Genomic DNA, 27,032 nt, shown 5'->3' with positions numbered 1-27,032 from the left:
TACTTACTGCACTAATAAATAAGACTTATCTGGAGTGCTGCATAATTAATAACGGAGCTGAGCAAATTACAAGTATGCAAAATGAAGTTTCTATGGCCAGCCATGGTAAAGACTAGAAGTTTAGGAATGAGGATGTCAGAGAAGAGGTGCAGGTTTGCCTTTTAATGGTAGAGTGAAGGTATGCTGCATGTCTCAAAGTGTTTTGGCCATGTGAAAAGGATGATGGAGAGGCCAAACACAAAGACAATACTTGGATAGGAGTGTACAGGGTAAAAGACCAATTGGATGACCCAGGAAGAGGTGGCTAGATCAGATCAAAGAAGATCTAAAATCTAGAGGAGAAAATTGGGAAATTATAATAAGACAAGAAATGTATCAAGATAGAACAATGGTTTGATTAACTTCTACCTGATTGAAGAAGTGATTGACATAAATGTCTCATCTTTGAATAACTCTGTTCAGTCCTTTAAGAATGTTTTTCCAAACCATACCTTATTTTATTCAATCAAACTGGGAGAATGGAAAAATAGGTAGGTGTACACTGTGGATGTACACATCATTACAATATGTCAGAAAATGTTTCAAGCAACAGATATTTCACTTTAACATATATAATTATTTACCATTTTATATTCCCCTATCCTGTTTGTTTACATTTCTTTTGATGATATTACATGTTGTATTTCAGGTGTCCACATCTTTACCAAAGAGCACATCCTTCAGCTCACTGGGGGGTGCAGCCCATGTGGTGACTAGTGGTGGCATCTCTCTGTATGCTGGTGAGAGGTAAGTTCAGAGCTGTAAGAACATAGAATAAAACCATATGTTGATTGCATAATATTGCATTTAAAATACCAAATCCCATAGTGCTACAGTCCTGAAGGACCGCGACCTATCAAGTGACTGATGTTCAGTCTGAAGGACTGCAGATTATAAGGAAATGCATGGTCAGCATGGCAGATCCTCTCAGCCATTATATTTACTGAATGAATCAATGACTTCCTGCAATTATGGATTGCTCCTCAATTGTTCTTGTATGTAGATAGGTTTCAGATCTTGCAAAACACATGTCACAGTAGCTTTCCTCAAGAAGTGAATGAGTTAAACATTGAATAATCAAATTACTTTTGTTCACAATTTTGAATGTAAATAACATTCAGCTTGCCAGGTGTCAAATTTTACTGTGCTTAAGCATGAAGTCTTTTTCTTGTCTGCAATTTAGAATAGAAACATGGTTGAGATTTGGAAAACTTGCCTTTGTTTGGTGGTATGAAGCCAGTATGAGCAGAAATGATACAAAATTACATTCATAATATTGAACCTTACTTTCTGACATAATCTTTCATGTGATGAGTCCTTACTTATGAATCTTGTTTTACAGTGCAGAGTGCAGTGTGACCCTGAGTAATATAGGCGAGCAACCCATTGAGATGCTGGAAGTGTCTGTTCAGTCTGCTCTAGAACCATCAGTCCAACAGCAGGTGTTTCAATGGAGTCAGGAAAATCTTCAAGCACAGTTACCACTACAACCAGGAGCGACGGCGAGTTTTACCATCTACCTTTACTCTGTTGCTGACTTCTTATCACCTGTTGAGAATGGTACATTTCTCCTAGATGAAATCAAAATCTCTTTGAGGTTTAGGTTCTTAAAAATGAAAATATGTTTCACTTTCCAGCATATTCACATACAAATTACAGTAAAACCTCGTTAATTCGAAGTCGTTGGGACTCAAAAATCGGACTTCGAATTACGTGATTTCGAATTAACTGCCAATTCACAATTCAGAAGTACCAACCCTTGCCGCGTTACAAAATATTCTAACGCCCATTACTGCATGCAGTTAACCTTGATTCACAGTTTATACCTTTCAAATGCCATGAAGAAAAGAACTATTTCCAAAATGTATCCAAGAAGGTGCATTTACAGTATTCAAATAATGCACTCGGATATCTCACTGGTAAACACGCAATGAAAGAAAGAAAAAAGAAAGCACGATTCAAAGACGAGAAATCTATGCTGGCTCCCATGTGCAAGTGCTTTATTAATTGGATTACTATAACTGTATGCATTTTAGATGCCTTGTATTTACAGAAAAAGTACCCAATGCCCTTAAAATAGAACTTTCCTATGACTCTATCCTTGTACGATTTCCCTCCATGGCACTTCTCTCGTACTTCAGAAATGTAAACACTTGCCACGTCACAAAGTATTCTAAGACCCATTAATACATGCAATCACCTCGATTCACAGTTTAAACCTTTCAAATGCCATAGAGAAAACTATTTCCGAAATGTATCCAACAAGGTGCATTTACAATGCTCAAATAATGCACTTGGATAAATCACTGACAAACATAACCTCACGCAGTGAAAGAAAAAAATCGTGCAATTCAAAGACGAGGATAAATTATGCCAGTTCCCATGTGCAAATGCATTGTTTTTTGGATCTCTGTACTGTTTGCATTTTTAGATGCTTTGTACTGGCATGGAAAGTGCCCGACGCCCTTAAAACATTGTAGCTTATCAAACTTTCTTATGACGAGGAGATAAAGTATCTCGCGTCCATATGCATAGCAACGCACTACTATGACCCCCATCCCTCACCCTTGTACGATTTCCCGGCTGGCAATATATCCTTTAAAACCATAAGACCATTTGGGCTCGCATTAAAATACAGCAATACTCCAAAAACGAAACAAAAACTAAACATCAACAACAACAATCATTATCTGATGATATCAACCAATTTTGCCTCTTAACCCAACTCGTAAATTATATCTCCAAAATTGGCTAACAACAGATGTTCAGTATACCTACAAATTAGCTACACTCAGTTTTGATATATATTTATACTTATAATACATCCCTCAAATGTAATAGTCCAATAGGCACTGTCTGATGCTATTAGAATTCCATTTTCTATCTGGTAAGGATAAGTGCAATGACTTTCTTACACTTAGATGCCCTTATTTGCTAAGGTCATCCCTAACCTTAATTACTCAATCCTCCTTATCAAACTGAGTCCTTGAGTCTTCCTAGCTTCCAAGAACTATCTACAAAGGTTGGTATGCCCCACTGCTTAGCTCTGGGACATGAATATACCTGAATCTCCTTCCTGGTTCACAGACATATGTACATAGTTTTGAAGGCCAAGTCTCAGATTAATGATTTTGTACGGATGAGATTCTTAACCTCCTTTGCATGAACAAATTAACACCATCACCCTGGAATAAAGTTACCATGTACTATAACTGTATGAGGTAAAAATCAAGCCACCTCACTGTACTATGTAAATCTATCGATACAACTTCGCAATGTAGAATGACTACTGTAGAATCAATGAACGAATGCCACGTTGAATCAATCAAAGCAAGGCCAAGCAATGATCATTTTACCTACTATTTCATCTAGCAACAATCATTTCTGTGCAAAAGAACACATTAGCTCCAGATTACACATATAAACCACCATACAATGTACATTATTTCAGAGAGGAATGAACACGTTAATGAACGACGACTCAACCAGAGAATGAGTGAGCAGTTGAATCCTACCTAGAGTCATTCCACAGAATGAACATAGTTACACGCTTGCATAAGTTTATAAAGCCTTGCCCCACGTTGCGATCACGTCACCAGAAGTTGACTTGTAGCAACGCTCTCCCTGATACATTTACTAGCGTCTATGTCAACTTAACCTTGTTCAAAATTGGAACCTTCGTATTGGCTATCGAACAGCCGATACATAAAATTAGCGCTAGCACATGTTCATCTACATGGATACACCACAATCTTCAGGTTGTGTGTCTCAACTCCACCCTGGGTTTTCAAACCACTTGTTACAACACTTTCAACCAACTTTAACCTTCTTTCCTGATATAGTCACTGTTCCCATGTTGTACAATCTTGAGCAATCTTCTCTATTATGTCATATGTACAATTTCTTACCCAAATTAAAAGTTATACAAAATATAATTATGCACATGTTCAATAACCACACCCGGGCGACTGGAGTGGGACATTGATGATGATGATGATGATGATGATGATGATGATGATGATGATGATTATGACATGTTCAATATTTCCTAACTACACACCCTTCTTATAATAGTTCTTACATCTTAAACAAAATCACATGATTTTTCACTATTTTGTTACGAATTATTTATGAAAATTTCCTAACCTAAAATCGGGGGATTGTACATTTGTACAGTTACAATTTTATCCATCAAAAGACTTCTAGCAACATCAACTCCTAGAAGAACTTCCACGTCAGAGGGGTCTATTCCCACATCTGAGAGCCATATCTTTCTCTGTCTCTCATCTCTTTCATCCAGGGCCCAAACTTAAACTTGGGAATTTTCCCACAAATGACCTTCTGGTTGATCAACATTGTACTATATGAACCACCACAGCTGCTCACCTCTACATTGTACATATGGTCATCTTCCTCACAGGTCTCAGCGCCTGCAAACAACTTGTGAATCATCGTCTTTGTTTTCAGTGGTTTGTATCGCTTTCCCTCAGCTGTTTTCTCTAAGATGTAGGATCTCTGGGATCCACTATCTATCAATGCTCTGACCTTTTTCTTTGAAGAAACACCTCTTTTGTGGCACTTTGAATGTTCATGGAGATATTGCTCTGGTTTTCGCTGCCTTTCTGTGTTTTAGATTCATGACAACATGAGGGTTAGTGTGCAAGGGGAATTGAATGTGTGCCTTGCAATTCTTGGCTCTGTGTCCTAACTTTAGACTTGTAAAACAACAGTTTTCTTTTGCTACCTTGTTATGCTTATTTTCCAAGACCGTTTGTTGAGCAGGGTGGCATTCCTTACTCTCATGCAATTACTGCAAAACACACACTTTCATTTCTTGCCATCATTCACACAGAACAGTGAACTTGCAGTTGGTAGTGATGTGTCTTCAAAAATTTTCCCTCTTGCCTTCTGTTGTTTCTTCCTATTGGATAAATCAAAACCTGCCTGTGCAAAGATTATCCTTTCTTCTCCCTCCACTTCAAGTTTGAAGAAATTAAGAAGAGCCTCTAGTTTATCTTTTTGTGGATTGATAAAATCTTCATTCACTGACAATTGATTTCTGAGCCATATCCTTATGACATCTTCAGGTAAGCACGATTCTATGAAGGGGAACAACATTGACCCATGTTTATCCCTGGTTACACCTATGGATTCTAAAACTCTTAACGTGCTCTCTGGTGTATCATACAAGGTGGCTATTCCTGACTTGTCTCTTATGGGACACAATCTGAATGACTAACCCAATAAGCTCCGTAACGTAATACTCAGTCAAAAGATCTTCATGTCCAAATAGTTTTTCAAGCACTGTATAACTATCTTTTCCAGGGGCGTGTGCCAGTACTTTTCACTCACAAAGAAATCTTACTTATGCTACTGTAACTCTTCTTTTTACATGTTATAATCACATTGGGGTCACTTTATGTTTTATTAAGGGACTAATTCACCAAATTATTGCTTACCGCAAAGATAACCATTTATTGTACAACGACACAACATACATATTTATGGCTACTTCCATTGCATGTCACTCATTTGTTACCATTGCCCCATCAAACATCACCCGCCAAAAAGTCCAAGTAACACAGATCAATCTCCAACCAGTGTCTGCCATTTTGAGGCCAGGAGCAAATAAACATCTTAGCCAATTTTTTTTTTTTTTTGTAACAGGATATGTATGTTTGTTTATATGGGCATACATAAATACATCCATACATACATCATCATTATATACCATTATGCCTTTCAGCGTTCAGTCTGCAAGTCTCTGTGAATTTACTAAATGTCGCCAAAATCCTCTGTTTGCAACTAGTGCTGTGGCCTCATTTACGTCTATACCTCTTCTCTTTAAATTGTTAGAAACTGAGTTTAACCATCATCTTCTTGGTCTCCCGCTACTTCTCTTAACCTCCATAACAGAGTCTATTATTCTCCTGGGTAGACTATCCTCCTCTATTCACCTCACATGACCCCACCACCGAAGCCGGTTTATGCTTATAGCTTCATCCATCGAGTTCATTCCTAACTTAGCCTTTATCCCGTCATTCCAACCAACCTTCTTCCATTGTTCCCACCTGTTTTTACCAGCAATCATTCTCGCTACTTTCATGTCTGTTACTTCTAACTTATGAATAAAATATCCTGAGTCCACCCAGCTTTTGCTCCCGTAAAGCAAAGTTGGTCTGAAAACAGACTGATGTAAAAGATAGTTTGGTCCGGGAGTTGACTTCCTCCTTACAGAATACTGTTGATCGCAACTGGGAGCTCACTGCATTAGCTTTACTGCACCTTGATTCAATCTCACTTACTATATTACCATCCTGAGAGAACACATATCCTAAATACTTGAAATTATCTACCAGTTCCAGCTTTGTATACCAATCTGACATTTAGTTCTGTTGAATGTCTTCCCTACTCACATCAATTTAGTCTTTGAAAGGCTAATTTTCATACCATACTCATTGCACCTATTTTCAAGTAAGTACCTGTAAGTGCCCTGAACCAAGAACTCATTTTACCATCAATTCTCACTGCAGCCCAATTGTGAACATAAATGCCTTTGATTGATTTCAATAATCTACTCTTAATACCATAGACCCCAGTATGGTGAACATCTTTTCCCTTGGTAACCTGTCATATCCTTTCTCTAGACCTATGACACCGGGCGAGTTGGCCGTGCGCGTAGAGGCGCGCGGCTGTGAGCTTGCATCCGGGAGATAGTCGGTTCGAATCCCACTATCGGCAGCCCTGAAAATGGTTTTCCGTGGTTTCCCATTTTCACACCAGGCAAATGCTGGGGCTGTACCTTAATTAAGGCCACGGCCGCTTCCTTCCAACTCCTAGGCCTTTCCTGTCCCATCGTCACCATAAGACCTATCTGTGTCGGTGCGACGTAAAGCCCCTAGCAAAAAATAGACCTATGAAACATAAACATAAAAACTGTCTATTCCTCTTGTAGCATTTTTTCAGTTACCTGGCGCATACGGAAAATCTGATCCTGACAGTCCCTCTGTGGTCTGAAACCACACTGGTTTTCATCCAACTTCCTCTCAACCACTGATCGCACCCTCCCTTCCAAGTTGCCAGTGAGTACTTTGCGTGGTATACTAATCAGTGAGATACCGCGATAGTTGTTGCAATCCTTCCTGTTCCCTTGCAATTACTGCTTTTATCCAATCTGAAGGTACCTTACCAGAACTCCATGCTAATCTTATTATTCTATGAAGCCATTTCATCCCTGCCTTCCCACTATACTTCACCATTTCAGGTCTAATTTCATCTATTCCTGCTGCTTTATGACAATGGAGTCTATTTACATCCTTTCCACTCCCTCAAGCGTAATTTCAGCAACATAATTTTCCTCCTCCCCGTCAGCTTGGTTGTTCGCGACACCACCAAGAATATCTTTTTACGTTGAGAAGATTTTCAAAATATTCCCTCCACCTGTCCAGTGATTCCCTGGGATCTGTTATGAGCTTGTCTGAATTACCCAAAACAATGTTCATTTCCTTTTTCCCTTCCTTCTTGAGATTCTTTATTACTGTCCAGAAAAGTTTCCCTACTGCTTGACCTACCCTTTCCAGGTTTTTACCAAAATCTTCCCACAACTTCTTTTTGGATTCAGCAACTATTTGTTCGTTCTGTTTCTTTCATCTATGTACAATTCCCTGTCTGCATTAGCCCTTGTTTGGAGCCATTTCTGACAAGCCTTCTTTTTACGTTTACAAGCTGCTCTCACTTCATCAATCCACCAAGATGTTAGCTTTTTCCCATCTTTACACACAGTTGTTCCTAGGCATCCCCTTGCTGTTGGTTCTACATATCCATGTATGCCACCCATTCTCTCTCTATATCCTGAACCTGCTTTCTGTCCACTGTTCGGAACTTCCTACTAATTACATCCATGTACTTCTGTATAATTTTCTTGTCCTGGAGATTTTCTGCCCTTATTCATTTGCAGACAGATTGCACTTTCTGTATCTTAGGCTTAGAGGTACTTAGTTCACTACAGATCAGATAGTGGTCTGTTTCATCGAAAAATCCCTGAAAAACTTCTACATTCCTAACAGATTTCCTGAATTTGAAGTTGGTTAAGATATAGTCTATTATGGATCTGGTACCCCTAGCCTCCCATGTGTAGCAATGAGTAGTCTTATGCTTGAAGAATGTATTCATAACTGCTAAACCCATACTAGCACAAAAGTCCAGCAAACGCGTCCCATTCCCATTAGCTTCCATATCTTCCCCAATTTTACCAATCACCCTTTTGTATCCTTCAGTTCTATTTTCGACTCTCGCATTGAAATAGACTATTAGCACTATTCTATTCTTGCTCTTGACCTTGACTACGATGTCACTAGTGCTTCATATATATTGTCAATTTTATCCTAAAATGCACCCTTACATGTTGAATACACTGAGATAATTCTCGTCCTAATTCCTCTAACTGCCAAATCTACCCACTTCATTCGCTTGTTTACGTGCCTGACAGAAACTATGTTGCGTGCAATAGTATTCCTGATAAACAGCCCTACCCCAGACTCTGCCCTACCAAGCTCGATAGCTGCAGTCGTTTAATTGCGGCCAGTATCCAGTATTCGGGAGATAGTGGGTTCGAGCCCCACTGTCGGCAGCCCTGAAGATGGTTTTCCGCGGTTTCCCATTTTCACACCAGGCAAATGCTGGGGCTGTACCTAATTAAGGCCACGGCCGCTTCCTTCCCACTCCTAGCTCCTTCCTGTCCCATCGTCGCCATAAGACCTGCCTGTGTCTGTGCGACGTAAAAAAAAAAAAAAAAAAAAAAAAGGACTCTGCCCTTCCCTTTTTGACACTCTTCAAGTACTCTTTATAATCTCCTATCTTTTGCTCGTATCTCCCCTTACCTGAATATCTCTTACTGCTAGCACATGCAGATACATCCTCTTTGCTGACTCAGCCAGTTCTACTTTCTTTCTTCCATAAGCCCCATAAATATTGATAGTTCCCCATTGAATTCCATTTCGTTTGCCAAGTTGTTTCCAAGGAGTCCCTCGCCTATCAAATTGGAGTGGGACTCTGTTAGTCCCATAGGTCCGAGGCTTGCTTAAAATGTTCTGAGTTCGGTAAATTCATGAAGCAGGATGCTACCCTACGTACACATAGTCCAAGTGAGGATCTCTCCTCTAACGGGTTAGAGACCATGGTGAATTGTCTAGCCCTAGCCGTCTGAGCACAAGGAAGGCCACGACTCAGAATATGTCTGAGATGCCCACTCCCATTCCGTAAGAACTAATATCCCGACTCTTGGGATCACTTACTAGGCCGCTCGGCGGTTGCCCATGGTTTACGAACTAGGATGAGAGTACAGTAACCCACACCATGAATGAATTATATTGGCATAATATTTTTATTTCATTTATGTCTCTCAAATTGGCCTAATAAAATATCAAAACAGGTTACAGGTAGTAATTGATATTTTAAGTAATTTTTATTCTACAGAATGCTAATTTTAATGCGTATAATTTCAGTTTTTTAAAAAAGTTGACCGTGCAGTTGGGGGCGTGCAGCTGTGAGCCTGCATTCAGGAGATAGTGGGTTTGAACCCCACTCTCGGCAGCCCTGAAGGTGGTTTTCCGTGGTTTCGCATTTTCACACCAGACAGATGCTAGGGCTGTACCTTAATTAAGGCCACAGCCGCTTATTTTCCACTCCTAGCCCTTTTCTCTCCCATCATCGTCATAAGACCGATCAGCGTCGGTGCAACGTAAAGCAATTTGTATAAACAAAACAAAAAAAAAGAACAGAAAGAATAATGGTATATTTTCATACCTCTGTCATTTCATTACTTAAACTTTTTAGGAAAAGTCATTAATTGTTTTTGTTTGTTCGAAGCTTTGCATTTCAGACACAAAAAAAGCCTTCTCTGCCTGCATAATGTTCTCTTCTTCAAGATTATTGATATCATGCCACTGCATGAAGGATTTCATCTTCGCTAAGAAGGCATGAACTTCAACAAAACTCAGGACAACCTGGGGCTCACATTTTCTTCTGCCCCTTCATCACTCCCCACTCATCATATAGCCCTTCATTTGCTTCCACTCCACATGTGGCTACATCAGAATCAGCCAGCACATGGTCTTCAAAATCTATGGGGACAGCATCATTTTCACTCCTTATTTGTTTCCACTCTTCATTAAAGATATCACTTCCATCCCTATCTTCACCACTAGCACAGAGATTTTCAGTGCTCTCTATTTTTGCCAGGCGTAGCTGATAGTTGAAACCACTTTTGTGGAAACAGTTTACTGCAGTAAGTTGGGACACCTGCTGCCATGCTGCCACTGTGAAATGGATCTCTTGTAAAAGATTGATTTTCTTGTTCATTTCTTTCCCAGCATCCATCAAGCACACAGCACTAGGTGCTTATGATACAGTTGCTTGAAAGATTTTATTATCCCAAGATCAAGAGGTTGCAACACACTGGTACAATTTGTATGGAACTGAGCCAGTGGCTGCACAGTTTGGGTCACACTGCTGTCAGCTTGCATTTGGGAGATAGTGGGTTCGAACCCCACTGTTGGCAGCCATGAAGATGGATTTTCATGGTTTCCCATTTTGACACGAGGTAAATGCTGAGGCTGTACCGTAATTAAGGCCATGGTCACTTCCTTCCCACTCCTAGTCCCTTCCTATCCCATCATCACCATAAGACCTATTTGTGTTAGTGCAATGTAAAGGAAAATAATAAAAAAATTGTAAGATAAGGCACAACTTTCATATTACGAAGAAATTGCGTATCTTGTCGATGAGCAGCAATATTATCTACATAGAGCACAACTTTTCTTCCTTGTCCACCCTTAGAGGCATCAAATGACCTTAAAAATTGTGAGAAGTTTTCAGTGGCCATCTAAACTTTTTTTGTTTGCATGGTATTTCATGGGCGGGTTTTTTTTTTGGTTTTTTTTTTTTTTTTTTTTTTTTTTTTTTTTGCGTGTTCTTAAAACAATGTAGTTTTAATCACTTTTTCGCTATGACTGGCACTTTCTTATCACTGCTCATGCACAGCAGAACAGTCAGTTGATCTTTCAAACATTTTCTCCTGTGGCAAGATTCACCCTGCAGTGCAAGTGTTATGTCCAGGTGGACATAGTAAAAATCTTCTGATCTCATCCCTGTTATATATGTCATGCAGCTCGTACCCCTCCAGCAGTGATGGCAGTCTCTTGAACCACAGGTCCTTACCTACCATTTCCACAGATACACTATCTCTGGAAGTCTTCTTGAAGACTTGTCCCTGTCACTCTTTAAATCGAGCAGTCCATCCATTTGATGCAGCTAAATTATCAGTGTTCAATCTTTTTTTTTTTTTTTTTTGCTATTTGCTTTATGTTGCACCGACACAGGTATGTCTTACGGTGACGATGGGATAGGAAAGGCCTAGGAATTGGAAGGAAACAGCCATGGCCTTAATTAAGGTACAGCCCCGGCATTTGCCTGGTGTGAGAATGAGAAACTACGGAAAACCATCTTCAGGGCTGCCGACAGTGGGGCTCGAACCCACTATTTCCTGATTACTGGTGTTCAATCTTGTAGCTATCAATCTCGTAATATGGTTCCATCTATTGAGACATTGGAAGCCCTTGCTTTCTGGTACAAAATGAAAAGGATATTCTCCAGTTCAGCGAATGTAGATTTTTTCCCTGTTTTTTATTTTTTTACTTGAACTACCACAATTATCAATTTGCTCTCTTATCTCATTCTTGTTGATAAATATGGAGTTTAAATCTGAAGATGCTAACCCAAGATGTTTTAGTGATATCTTCTCTTTTATTTTTTTTGAATGGATTAATTTCATCTTCTGAAATTTTCAAACATTCTTTGGGAGTTGTTATTTTTTCTCACAGAACGTGAAAGGTTATAAATGTTATGAATAACAATAATTAAGGACGGGAAAATTTTGCATTTTGCAATAGCCGCATATTTTAATGCAAATTTCAACTGAAAATGCAAATATATTGGCATGAGACATGACGTGAGGTGTGTGTTTCCACTCCCATAATTCCTGTTTAATCTTCATCGTGCACAAGGTGAAGAGAATAAATCTGCCTTATTTGTTGAGGTTATGGGCCTCATGGCTATAAATGCCCATGAGAGGGCTCAGCAATATCCAAATGAAAGTTTATATGCCACAGATTCATTGACAGTGTTTGCAAATTTTGTAATTGAAGAGTTGCATGGGAAAAGGATAATATTATAAAACATGTTAACAGTGAAGAGCACTTAACAAAGCGGCAAGAAACAGTTGGAGTGTTTACAAAAGCAAATATCCCATTGGCAAAGTTCACAACCAAGAGTTGCAAGCATGGATTACTGAGTTTTTGAATGAAGAGCTGGCATGTGTGAGAACTCTACATGATGAATATTTACTAGGAAAATAAAATGTACCCAATTGAACCTCGCAATCAGTATTACTATAAATCTGGGATGTTAAGTACAACATTGTGGTGAGCAGACACAGTGAACAGAACTGTTGTAAGTAAATGATAGCAATCTCGAAGTTATGATCTGAACAAACTAAATGGCAGTGGTAGGTTAGGTTATGATCTGGACAAACCAAATGAAGTGACAGATTAGATTAGATGAGTTAGTAAAAGCAGTCGAAAGCAGTCTCCCTATGAGACATCAAGTTTTGGTCCAGGATTCAATTCCTTGGCTTATTTAGATCCAAGGATCATACCTTCTTTCAACATCACCATGTGCCATGTTGGGATTGGTGCGTCATGGTTACCAGAGCAGCACCACTACTGACAGAACGGGGTGTTTTTGTAATTATTGCTAGATTCTTTTGTTGTTGAAATTCTAAAAATTATTCTTTAATTTTTCTAGAAGTTGCCTCTGATCACCATAGACTGACAATGGAAGCTGTAGTTAGGAATCAAATAAACATGTTATGAGTCGAAACTACTGACATAATGGTGCATTGTTTCTGTAATTGTTTTCCACATTTTAACCAAATCTGAATGGAAGTTGTTTGTTGCTGCAGTGAATTATCTCGAAGCAGGAAATGCTATGAACTGCTCCTGTGCTGTCCTGGATGCACTACAAACCTACAATATATCGTATGATGCCATGAAAGTTTTTTTTTTAGTGGCTTTACATTGCACCGACACAGATAGATCTTATGGCGACAGTGAGATAGGAAAGGGCTAGGAGATGGAAGGAAGCGGCCCCAGCATTTGCATGGTGTGAAAATGGAAAACCACTGAAAACCATCTTCAAGGCTGCCGACAGTGGGATTTGAACTCGCTATCTCCCGGATGTGAGCTCACAGCTGCGGGCCCCTAACCGCACGGCCAACTCGCCCGGTCTTCAAAATCTTTGTCAGTAACAATGCTCCATCGTTGCCTACAAGATATACAAGGCCGGGACATAGCTACTAATTTGTCGCTGAAAAAGCGGCCCAACCGTGTTCACGGTTTGGCTGCTAGATGTCAGGTTTCCGTTCTGTTCTTGGCGGACTTTAACATTGTGATATGCAGAGTATTTATGATGCTAGGTTGAATTTGTGTAATTTACTGTGAATATTGTTTCTATCGGTGATTGTCTGTGAGGTTGAGAAGAAGGTGCACTGTTGTGTACCTCTCTGTATTTCTCATGACACTAAAAAAGCATGAAAATTGACGTTCCATAGTTACCCTTCCGAGTGCGGTTTAAGGGAGAAATGGAAGCAAACTATTTCTAGGTAAGGTGATATAGTAGGATCTCTTTAGGTACCTAGCAATTCTTCTCATAAAACAGATTTCAGAGTAAGCACATCAATCAAATTTCCTTCTGTTTTCATTGTGTATCCTGTTCACAAACAGGAAAATGTCAAATGCAGGAAGCGTCCAGCTCCCAAAAATGATGTATTGCCATCAAAATTTAGTAAAAGTTCCGATTCAGATAACGATGAACATACCATATCTTCATACGTCAGCCGAAACGAAAAAGGAATATAAGTCTTGTTTCTATATCAAGGAAAGTTTACGAGTATCTCTGTTAAATCTAATTTTTTTTTTTTGCTAGGGGCTTTACGTCGCACCGACACAGATAGGTCTTATGGCGACGATGGGATAGGAAAGGCCTAGGAGTTGGAAGGAAGCGGCCATGGCCTTAATTAAGGTACAGCCCCAGCATTTGCCTGGTGTGAAAATGGGAAACCACGGAAAACCATTTTCAGGGCTGCCGATAGTGGGATTCGAACCTACTATCTCCCGGATGCAAGCTCACAGCCGCGCGCCTCTACGCGCACGGCTAACTCGCCCGGTGTTAAATCTAAAAAAATATACGGATGAGAAAATTAAATACTAGATTACAGAAAAAAAATCTGTAAATTGAGAAGTAGAATACGGGTAATGAAATCAGAAAAAAAAAAAGTTTTACGGTATCTGAACTTGACCAAAAAGCAGACCAAATTGAAAAGCATGTTAAAATTGGTCATTTAGGAGCTTTATTCCTGTTAGAACGAATTTAATTTTCTTCTTCTTTCTTCATCCGTTTACCCTCCAGGGTCGGTTTTTCCATCGGACTCAACGAGGGATCCCACCTCTACCGCTCAAGGGTAGTGTCCTGGAGCACCAGAATTTGGGTCGGGGGATACAGCTGGGGAGGGTACCAGTACCTCGCCCAGGCAGCCTCACCTACTATGCTGAACAGGGGTCTTGTGGAGGGATGGGAAGATTGGAAAGGACAGGCAGGGAAGAGGGAAGGAAGCGGCAGTGGCCTTAAGTTAGGTACTATCCTGGCATTTGCCTGGTGGAGAAGTGGGAAACCACGCAAAACCACTTCAAGGATGACTGAGGTGGGAATCAAACCCACCTCTGCTCAGTTGACCTCCCGAGGCTGAGTGGACCCCGTTCCAGCCCTCGTACCACTTTTCAAATTTCGTGGCAGGGCCGGGAATCGAACCCGGACCTCCGGGGGTGACAGCTCATCACACTAACTACTACACCACAAAGGCGAACACAAATTTAATTTTACGGGAAGAAAAAAGAGAAATACAGTGAAACAACGCTAAATATTTGCACGATAGGCATAACATCGCTCACCAAACAGCAGCTTCAATACGAATGTCAAAATATCGGATGTGCGGAGGAAAAGATTGGATCGCTGATAATTGGTGAAAGGGCGATTAAACCCAAAGTTATTTATGACCGCAATCTCGATCCGCTTATCGGATACTCTGAGGCACAATTAAAGGAATCGGGAAGAAGTGACAAACTCGCTATCAGATTTCTCTGCTTCTTTCGTAAATTACTTATTTTGTTTAAGCATATTGTAAGAAATACGTTGTAGAAAATAAGTCAAACAATTGCTCTTGGTCTATCTTTGATCTCATATCTGTTTGCTGCCTTCTGAAATTACTAGTTTTAATGAATTTTTATAGTTTTTCATATTCGAACGTGTTATAATGAGCGGGCGAGACAGAACAGTAAAGAGAACTCTAGCGGCACTTGCCGGAAGTATCTCGAGGACGAGTCTAGTGTGCTGTATTTACCGGCCTTGTGTATCTTGTAGGCAACGGCTCCATATACGACCCTCTCTTCTAAAACAGTATGATTGGTTATAGGGGATTGTCTTAAGTATGTGCACTACTGGGCACATAAACTTAGCTTAGCTGGTAATTGTTGGAGAACAGTGATGTCTGATTTTAAGCACTTTTGAATACAAGAAAACATAAATATCAAGTATTTACACTTTTTAAAGTCTCAGTGTGGGGATTCAAAGGAGGCAAAGCTTTTTCCTTCACCTGTTCTTACTCGGTGGAGCAGCTGGTTTTGTCTCCTATTTAAATTGATACTTTCAACATATTGTTACATTTTTCAAGTTGTCTGAAATGAAAGATTTTAACAACTGTGGCATTAACTACCTAAAGGATCTGACTGTCCAGGAAGTGAATAGACTTCATTCACGTATGGTCTTTGTCAGCAATCATGCGGTTGAGATGATTGAGCTTCATATTGAACTTAAGGGATCTCACTATCAGGCGTCTCATTTATTGTACCCCAAACTTCATAATTCCTTGAGGTAACTTCTTCTGCAATTTTTGATGGGAATTTTTCTGCAACAACTAATAATGCCTTGGTGAAGCTCACTCCTTCAGAGAAAGCTGCATGCAAGGACATTTTCATTAAAGCAGCTCATTTTTCGAAGTGCAAGCTATAGACTGGAAGTCAAAGATTTTTACCACGATAACTTTTCACAATTTCTCAAACTCTGTATCCTAAAAATATCATTTTGGATAATGGGAAAGCAGCTGAGCTTGAGAAGTTGTTTGATGCATCAGTTCTTTCACAACCGAGCTCGATAGCTGCAGTCGCTTAAGTGCAGCCAGTATCCAGTATTTGGGAGATAGTAGGTTCGAACCCCACTGTCGGCAGCCCTGAAAATGGTTTCCCGTGGTTTCCCATTTTCACACCAGGCAAATGCTGGGGCTGTACCTTAATTAAGGCCACGGCTGCTTCCTTCCCACTCCTAGCCCTTTCCTGTCCCATCGTCGCCATAAGACCTATCTGTGTCGGTGCGACGTAAAGCAACTAGCAAAAAAAAAAAAAAAGAAAAAAAAAAGTTCTTTCACAAAAGGAAAATCTGATCTGGTTATAGTTCCCTCAGAGATGCAATTCAATATCAACTGAAGGAAGGTGTGAAAAGTAATATCATTCTTCATTAACTGCAGTGCAGTCACAGTTCTCTGCATTTGATAAATTTTGATTTTGATTTATTGTGGACCCCAGCAAACAGTGCTGACACTGAGGATGCTTTATCCCACTATAATACAGTGGTTGCAGACAGAAGGTGCAACTTGAAAGAGCATTTAATTTTCTGTGAACCCTAACAAACAGTGTTGACCGTGGGTGTGTTTTATCTCATTAAGTAACCGAATTTTCAGAAAATGTTTGCTAATTTTGGTGAAATCTAATTTTGATAAAAATAGATGCTAATTTTTTCAATCCCTAACAATAATACACAGGAACAAAAATGAGAAAAGCGGAACAAAATTATGAATGATAATATTGATAATATTTTAACCACCACACACAACCAAGACACAGCACAGGACCACTCATAATGAAATGGAACAGCTGTATGATGCCTTGGTGCTTTGAGCAGATGCCTTGTTGCCAGGGAACTCAGGCGTGGTTATATAATGTGGTTGCATATGAATAACCTGTGCACCACACTCCACCCTACATGATCCTTGCTCCAGTCGACACACTTGCTCAAGCCTAGCAATGTGGAATCACTCGTACATTGTCGTATAATAGGTTGCCGCTGTTCTATGCTAAAGTATTCAGAAAAACTTTTGCATATATTTTCCTCACAAACATTCATTGCGGGGAAGTTGTGGCCGAGGATAAATATTGTTTTAATGATCGATGTGATAAAATGATCGAGGAAAAATTGCTGCAAGGGAATTTAACATTAGTTTATATAGAATAATTTGGGGCCGAATAAATTGAACGATGAATATAGGAAAGTGACAGTCCCGGGAATGATGCATCAAGGTTCTACTTGTATAGTGTTATGGCTCTCTAGTCTCACACTTACCTGCCATTACTTTTATGCTTGGAACTAGATATTCCATAACTTTATTTGGTGAACTCTTTATTTTTACTTGCAGATCTGCTAGTATTGTTATCCTGATGCAAATGTAGAATATAGAACCCTAAGTTTTCATATCAAACTCTTATGTTACAGAGTCTTTTTTCCACTAAATTTATTTTTCTAGTGCATTTGAATGTGATTGAATTTGTAAAGGAGATATCATGTATGGTGTTTTCCTTTTGTAGAGATGAGTAGCTTGGCCAATGGAGGTAGTAGCCAGCCAGCTAGCTTCTTGTCGGGTCCCAGTTCCTTGCCATCTCGGTTGAGTTCCCCCACACTCTCCAGAGAACAGTACCCTTCAAGAAGAATGGATCTGACTACATCATCATTCAGGTTGTAAGACATTCTCTCTTTATAGTACTTAATACAACAGTAATTAATTTAAATTTAGGAATATGGTTCATGGTGTGGGTTACTGTAGTCACATCCTAGTTCACTTAATATCTCTTTTAAAAAACCATTTTATGAAGTTATATATTGTAGATGTTAGCTTGTTATCTCAATGCCAAAAAATATCAAACAAAAAAACACGGAAAAACTGAAAAATGCAAATAAGGGGAACTCTTCACTATATTTCTACAAGATTTTACAAACTTTGTAACATTCTAGGACGACAAATCAAATTTTATTTTTTCATTTCACAACATTTTGACTAATTTTTCTCGTGGTATGTTTTAAATGAGAACTTTTTGTCACTTAAGAATGTAAGAACATTCTGATTGTTTATATATTATGTACATTTCATCCCTTTAGATTGTCTAAAATGTAGCTGAAGATGGCCTAAGGAGTCCAGAATATGACCTAATTATGTAATGCTTTTGCTATTTAAATGACATAGTTGTATTGACTAGGTGGACAATTATATTACCATTTTTCTATTCCATTGTAAATTGTCAATATGGAATTAAGAAGGAACTTATCTATGCAGTCTATATATTTGTATTGAACCTTTAAGGTCCTTTGTAGGATACCTACCTTCCTTACCTATTAGCAAATCAGCATGAAATCTTTCTCTTGGGTTGTCTACGGGTTCTTCGTCACTTGCTTAGGTAAGAGGCGGTTTTCAGTAATGTAAACTATCTACTAAATGAGAGGAGTCGAGTCAAAAGAAATTGATATTTATTTATTATTGATGATGAGGTCGAAGAAACTTGTGACGTTATTATCATGCCTAAACAATGAACTCAGTCTTGTCCATTCAAAAAAAAAAATAAATAAATAAAAAAAAAAAATAATAATAATAATAACTGTGATGAGAGACACTGGCTTTTGAGACCTAAGATCGGTTTCCATGTGAGACTGCATGTACCCCCATAATGATTCATGATGATCCAGCCCCCGTAGCACGAGCTCTAGGCTCTTGGTATAATTAAGGCAGTCCAATCGGTATGTGCCACACAATGGTTGTATGGCATGGACCCGTAATTGAATTGATGTGACCTGCGACTATGTCATGAACCGATGTCTAACTTTGTAATTTACGTTAAAGTCATTGTGGATGATGACCGAAAGGAAAATGATGATATAAAGGCAGATGGCCCTAATCTAAGTCACTGAGGTTGATGACCCCATGACCATCCAATTTCTAAGCTGAAGGCTGAACACAATTAAGTTACAATAGTTGATGACCAAGGTTTCCACATTAATAAATAAATCCCCAGCACATCTGATGCTCAACAAATCAAAGTCAAAAGTAATTACAACACTTGTGGCAGTAAAGTCCCTTTTGCCATCGGATATGTCCCCTTAATCGTTACGTTAATAAGTTGAGATTTCCCAGCAAATAAAACCAAGATTTCTAGAATACATCTTCAAGTTAGTCACTTGGTTTTAAGCTAATACTCAAATACGATTTCACTGAATTAAATAAATTAATAAATGAAATAATCCCATAATCCGAATGAACAACAAATTTTATCTACCCCGAATGAACGGTTTCTTTAAAATCCGTAATTATTTAATTACATTATTGTGTTACTCAAACCTGTTTATCAGAAACATTCCTTTGATGAAAAATCTTGATTTAATATTGTTTTATGCTCATACTTTTCTTCATCACTGCTGGAAATGGGATACATTGTTATAATTACCAGTACTATTTAATTATTTCAGGACATCACTCAACAAAATTACATTGTAACACTAACAATTATTAAGAAACTAACTTGGATAATCCTAACCCACTCGCATGATAAACCCATAACCACACAAACGGTCAGCATTTCCTTTACAGTCCCATAGGTAACCCAAGACCCATGATGACTGAAGGTTCATGATATACTAGCCCCATTATGAAGTTAAAGCTAGTACAAGTACGATACAAGGAGATGAGAATGGTAAAGTACAAAGTACCAACCAAAAACACAAGATAAGATGAGAGGAAAACAAGACACATTACCTCAATGAAACGCACTAGGGACTCAAAAGGCTGTGAATGAAAAACCAAGTTTTAGGTAACTATAAGATAATTCATAAATCAAAACTTATTTAACATAATAAATCAGGAAATAAAATAAAATCATCCTCAGTGTAAACCAAGAAAGTAAAATAAACTAAGTTGTAGTTAATAAGCTAAGTCGTTTAATAGCAATATTTTAACCCCTTCGGTGGCAGGTTCTCGCAGACCTACTGTACCAAGAAAGTGAGGTTTTTTCGGAGGAAATTATTTATTTTTAGGAAGCAATGAATGAGTAACAGTTATTATGGGAACACATTGAAATATTATTCAAGGTTAATAAAAACTTTCTTTACCCTCTATTTACAATTTTTACAGTAGGCTTGTGAAAAGGTTTCATAAAATATTGGTGTTTTGAAAATACTGTCCTGTGAGCAATACATTTTTTTTTTCAGGCTTTTGTATTATTCCCAACAGCAACACTAACTCAATAATCTACCAAATTTTGTAAGAGTTTGTTTCTTTCCAAAACTGTGCCCTTACATCCGGAGATTTATTTACAAGTTTTTCAGTGCACTTTTAGCATACAAATTTTTTTCGGTCACTGTCAAATTTACACCTTCATCCATTAGAAACAGCTTAAAACAGTCAGTCGCACTCGCCTCTAGTAATAATACAACCCTCATACCAGGATTTCTCGTAAACTGAATTATATTAGGTTGTACACTATACCCAGGCTTACACTCTTTCCACACGAATGTATATTCAAAATCTCCTACCTTCAACTCAGTTTCTGATGTAATATCATCTTCACTTTCACTAGAAATACTAAGAAGATCATCATTCAAAGAATCAATAGAATCATTATCACTACTATCAGAAATACTAATGTCACTTACAGATTCATCTTTGATGTAGTTCCTTATTTTGTTTTCAGACAAACATCTTTTCCATTCGTGCTCGCCATTATTGTACATGTAAAGTAGAGAAGATAAGGCATATTTTAGGCCAGAGACTTCATGAATACAACTGGAAACCTTCCCACCATCTGTTGATAATGCTGGAAAACATTTTCCAAGGAGAATACAGTACCCGAGAAATTATTGAGCGATCACGAAATGCACACTACACCTAAACGAGACTTTCTCGGGTGGTGACGTTATGGGCTAGCGTGCTCTACTCGAGAATTTCTCGGGCGTGGCACTGAAGAGGTTAAATAAGGTAAATTAAAGTAGAGGTTACTACATGACTTTTTCACCTAACAAAAGTGATCCACTTCAGTGCTCTTCAGGATTTTAATTTGACATGAGGTATCTTTCTAGCTACCAAAAGGTCAACGCAAGGACACGAAAGTTAGACTGCAAGTAAATAAGGAACTAGAATCACCCAAAATCCCCAAACCGAAAGATAATTAGACGGTGGAAGAAAATATACTAGAAAACATTAAGGTCAAGAACGGGCTGAAACTCATTAAAAATTCACCATCACAATAGCATCAATCAATTACTGCAACCAAGTCAATAAATTCTCACAACAATCACCACACAAAAACATTGCTATTGTAATGAACACAAGCTACCATACCAGCAGTAATTAACCAATCTCAATGGACCCCGCACAACAATAAGGCATAAAACCTAGGAACAACTGAAAATCAACTGAATACATAATAAAATTACAGATAAAATATAAGTAACCCAAAAGTGAATAAGTTGAATGTTGTGAGATGGACAGTAGGCAATGGTATGACATGAGGTATCTTTCTAGCTACCAAAGGGTCAACACAAGGACACGAAAGTTAGACTGCAAGTAAATAAGGAACTAGAATCACCCAAAATCCCCAAACTGAAAGATAATTAGACGGTGGAAGAAAATATACTAGAAAACATTAAGGTCAAGAAAGGATTATTAGAGAATGTAAACATTAAAAATAATAGAGCTTGTGAAAATATACAGAAATAACCCTAGAAAATTATTGAATAAAATAAGTGAGAACAATGAAATGAAGATGAAAGTCCTCTGAGTTTTAATTACTGCGTTGATGGGGTGAAAGTTCCTTCTGGGTGTTTATATAAGGAAAGATCTTCATTGGGGTAATCACATAAATGGGATTGTAAATAAAGGATACAGATCTCTGCACATGGTTCTAAGGGTGTTTAGGGGTTGTTGCAAGGATGTAAAGGAGAGGGCTTATAAGTCTCTGGTAAGACCCCAACTAGAGTATGGTTCCACTGTATGGGACCATCACCAGGATTGGGCCGATGACCTTCGATGTTAGGCCCCTTAAAACAACAAGCAAGCATCACCAGGATTATTTGATTCAAGAACTGGAAAAAATCCAAAGAAAAGCAGCTCGATTTGTTCTGGGTGATTTTAGACAAAAGAGTAGCGTTACAAAAATGTTGCAAAGTTTGGGCTCTGAAGAACTGGGAGAAAGGAGATGAGCTGCTCGACTGAGTCCCCACTGTACTTCACCCCTACAGGCAGTCCCCTACTTCGGCTGTCCAAACTCCAAAAGGCAATGCCACGAATGTGGTTTACAACGTGGTCCTGGAATAAATTAAATGCAATTTTTCGGCGAGTTTTTATACTTTAGGGATTTTCAGATAATGTCTTAGTGCAGTACCGAGGAACAATTATTTTTTATCAACTTATGAAATCCTCGTGAGCGAAGCCGTGGGTAACAGCTAGTTCTCAAATATTTATGTTGTTATTGCTGGTATCTTAATGAAAATTTGTAGACAAAGTCAGGGAATAAGTCGCTATATATTAATGAAAATCAGTGGACAAAGTCAGGGAATAAGTCGCTACAATCTAGGCTATAAATAATTGCATTCACACTGAGAAAAATGGTAGTTTATGGGAAACCCTAAAATTTAATTCTCAAATATTTATGTTATTACAGGTCCTATCTTAATGACATTCGGTATGCAAAGTCAGGGAATAAGTCACTGTAATCTAGGCTATAAATAGTTGTATTCGCTCTGAGTGGAATGGTAGTTTAGGGGAAGGCCTAAAATTGAATTCACAAATATTTATGTTATTTGTTGAAGGAAGATTTTCCTAAGCTGCATCGAGAAGCAGCTAAGATTATTTCTATGTTTGGTTCCACATGTATATGTGAAAGGTATTTTTTCCTGTTTTGACTTGTACGAAAACTAGATTGCGTGTGAGTAGGCCTATTTCTGATTGTAATATAAAGAAGGCTCTCAGAATTGCTGTCAGCCGGTCCCTTGTTCCAGGCATAACTGATATCATTGCAACGATAAAGGAAAAGAAGAGCTAGAGAAGATAAATTGTCTGCTCAAACCAAATTGAAAGAGTGTTTTAACACTGGTAACATTGTCCCATATAACAGTGTCACCGCTCACCGCACATAAACATATCGCAGTGAGGGGAGAGTCAGCGGGGAAGGTGGGGAAGGCGAAGACAGGGCGAATGTGTGAGACAGGTGTAGGGGAAGTGGAGTGGGGGTTCGCACTCTGGTCAACCTAGTGAAGTCTTCTCCTGCACCTTGCGCCGTGCAGTGCACGGGCGTATGCACTCTGAGAGGCCCTGGTCTACGCTATAAATAATTTTATAAGATGCCCTAATATCACAGAGTCAAAAGAAAACTAAATGTGAAGCCCTACAATACAGAAAGCTCATAAAATTGATCAACAATAACATTACATTGACCATTGTTTGTTGTGATGTGCTTTGTGTCTTCTGTTGCCACTCGTCTCCGATAGATAGGATGACTGCTGCATACTGAGTATTTTAAAAAAATGCTATGTCACACTGACACAGATAGGTCTTATGGTGGCGGCCTTGGCCTTAATTAAGGCACAGCCCCAGCATTTGTTTGGTGTGAAAATTGGGAAACAACGGAATACTATTTTAAGGCTGGCGACAGTGAGGTTTGAATCCACTATCTCCCAGATACAGATTCAGAGTTGCATGTTCCTAACCACATGGCCAAACTCACCCGGTCATACTGAGTGTAACAGCCTGCCCGAATATTGGTGGGAAGTAGCTGGGGAGTTAGAAAACTTTCTTCTTTAGCATGCCATTCCTCTGGTTCATAAATTTTCTGATAATACTGATACTGCTTTGCTTTGCTTTGGCTTTGGCTTTTGCTTTTGCCTTTGCTTTTGCTTTTGCTTTTGCTTTTGCTTTTGCTTTTGCTTCGCTTTGAAATTAAATGTTTAGATTCAAAATTAAATTTACATAATTTCTCCCCCCCCCCCATTTTTGAGGTTACAAATATACTGTAAAAAGGTGGTAAAAATACGACGGCAAGTCAATAAGTATCTGCAATCAGTTTTTATTCACCCTGCTTTTCAATGCACATGGTCCACCGTTTCACAAGATTTCTGATACAGTCTGCAAGAAAAGGTTTTTGGTTGCACAGCGAGCCATGTATGCACCGCTTCATTCACCTATTGATCGGAGCTGAATCGATGGCCTCTTAGAGCATTTTATGTGGACCAAATAGATGGTAATCCGACGGGGTGAGATCAGGACTGTACGCAGGATGCTCCAAAATCTTGAAACGCAGCATCTGAAGAGTTTGAGCGGTGTGGGCGGCAATATGTGGACGCGTATTGTTGTGCAACAAAAGACCTTTCGTCAGTCAACCTCTGTGATTTGCAGGTTTCAGCATATTTATCAGCATATCACTGTTAATGTCCACTGTTTACTGTTTCCTTCTTTTCCTGGTAATGTTCCAGGATTGGCCCTTGAGAGATCTGAAACACTGTGAGCATCACTTTTCCTGCAGAAGTTTGACTCTTGAATTTCTTTTTGACTGGGGATCCAGGACGCTTTCATTCCATGCTCTGACGTTTGCTCTCTAGTTCAAAGTGGTGTACCCATGTTTCATTTCCAGTGATGATCTGTTTCAGAAAAATGTCACCTTTGTTAGTATGACAGTCCAGTAGGTGCTGACGGATTCTCTCACGATTGCACTTCTGCTCTTCATTTAGTTGTTTTGGAACCCATCTCAAACAGACTTCACATGCAGAACCATGGCTAATGTTCATATGGTTTACCAAGTCATCAACAGTCACTCTTCTGTTATTCAGGATCATATCATGCATTTGTTCAATATTGGCATCAGTTACGGCTGCAGATGGACACCTGGATCTTTCCTCATCCTTCACATTCATGCGACCCCTTTTGAACTGTTCAATCCACTGGTAAACACTTCACTGTGGCAAAACATTGTCCCTGTATTGTGCTGAAAGTCTTCTATGAATTTCCATTCCTAGTACACCCTCGAACCACAAAAAACGGATTACAGAACACTGTTCTTCATTGGTGCAAACAGAGAGTGGTGCGGCCATCTTTACGTCACAACAGCGCAAGCTGTACTGATCTGATAACACTGAAACCTACCACAGATGTACACAACGGTGCTATCTAGCTGCTTATGAGCACACAACGCCATAGAGCCAACCTAAGGACAATTAGAGCAATTTTGCAGATACTTATTGACTCGCCTATGTATGTGGGTAAGTATGGCATTCCTTATCCTGTTAATAATTGTTGTAAACAGTAGTGTAGCCAGGATCGGCTGATGGTGAGGGTTGTAGTTACAAAATAATGATAGAACACAATGAAGGTGCTTGTGCGTGTGTGGTGCGCACGTGCAAGACTTGTCATTATAAGGACACTGATACAAGTGAATCATGTTGATATTCAGATTGCAGTACACTACAAAATCTTACATTAAATTACAGAACAAGAACAATATGATCAAGGTCAACAGTTTTACAGTGAAAATATATTCAACAGATCTCTTAGTTCTACAATTATGTCTCTGAATGTCTATTTATTTGATTGTTTATTGTCATTTTCATTTTATTTTTGTAAAAGTCTCATTGGTGGTGGGGGGTTCTAACCCCCCAGTAACTCCCCCATGCCTACACCCCTGACTGTAATCGACCCATCACATTACATAAATATTTTAAATTTCAGATCTGCTAGCAGCAGTCAGTCTGGTAGTAGTATTGGGTCCTCACGTTTCCCTTTGTCCAAGGCAGGCTCTCCTAACACTGCTAAGGTAAGATGTTGGTATTTTAAAAGTTTAAAAGGCCTAGTAGATAATTGGCTTGTTGAATGTATGGATTGAATTCTTCAGACTCTCATATATCATTTTTTGAATTGTATATACCTGTGTCAGTACCCAAATATCAATACATGAAGGAGATAATCCAAGAAGGTAATGAAGAAATTTTATTGGAGGCTTAGAACGAGAAACTTTAAGTGGATATCTTTGCCAATATAGGAATTATTATTGCACATACTGTACCAGGAAGGCATAGGCCCTGGCACATACGAGTTATAAATTTTATTTATGAGCATACAATTAAGTTCCGATGCATGAACAGCTGTGTGAGAGAATGTTCTCGTCTCACTGCGCTGCACGAGGGAGAACACAAGTCGAGCAAGGTCAAGTGACGTCACCGCTGCCTGTAGCTTACCTCCCCTTCGGAATTTTCTCGATTATTTTATGAACTTTTTAACGCCTGGACCAATCAACACGGGACCAATGCTGAATTGTAGCTAATATTCTGGAAGTAAAACCCTGCAAATTTGAAGTCAATCCGTCCAGTGGTTTTTGAAATATAATAAATTAAAGTGTGGAAGGAATTCTCGCTCCTTCATCACCTGATTCCGAGCGCTGCTCGCAAGACCCGTATAAATACGTCACTGGACCAAGGCCATAACCAGTACAGTGTGGACAGTATGTGTGTGTGCAGTAAGTGTGCCGTAAGGACAGTATGCTCCGTCGCGATTCACGAGGACATAGCTGTGGCCACAATGGAACGCTGTTAAAATAGTACAACAACGTCGTACCGTACGTAAAGTTTCTGCCGCGCCGACGGAAATATTCTAGACATTTCTCCGACTGAATTGTTGTAAAAGGATACTTGTAAACTTGTTAACCGAGTGAAGCTATAATTGGAAGTGAGAATTGAAGTGTCAGATATTT

The 27,032-nt window shown here is 39.0% G+C and overlaps 1 protein-coding gene across 1 annotated transcript in view; it reads left to right on the top strand.

Annotated features, from left to right (window-relative positions):
- Window positions 1-27,032, top strand: part of brun (trafficking protein particle complex subunit brun) — a 179,070-nt gene that overhangs the window by 112,615 nt on the left and 39,423 nt on the right. Inside the window, exons 13-16 of the mRNA XM_067137108.2 lie at window positions 689-786; window positions 1,382-1,599; window positions 17,844-17,991; window positions 26,015-26,099. Of these exons, the coding sequence (XP_066993209.1) occupies window positions 689-786; window positions 1,382-1,599; window positions 17,844-17,991; window positions 26,015-26,099 (549 nt within the window). The remainder of the gene's footprint in view (window positions 1-688; window positions 787-1,381; window positions 1,600-17,843; window positions 17,992-26,014; window positions 26,100-27,032) is intronic.

The sequence above is a fragment of the Anabrus simplex genome, chromosome 1, assembly GCF_040414725.1.
Source record: "Anabrus simplex isolate iqAnaSimp1 chromosome 1, ASM4041472v1, whole genome shotgun sequence".
Lineage (NCBI taxonomy): Eukaryota > Metazoa > Arthropoda > Insecta > Orthoptera > Tettigoniidae > Anabrus > Anabrus simplex.
This window is presented reverse-complemented; position numbering and strand designations above follow the sequence as displayed.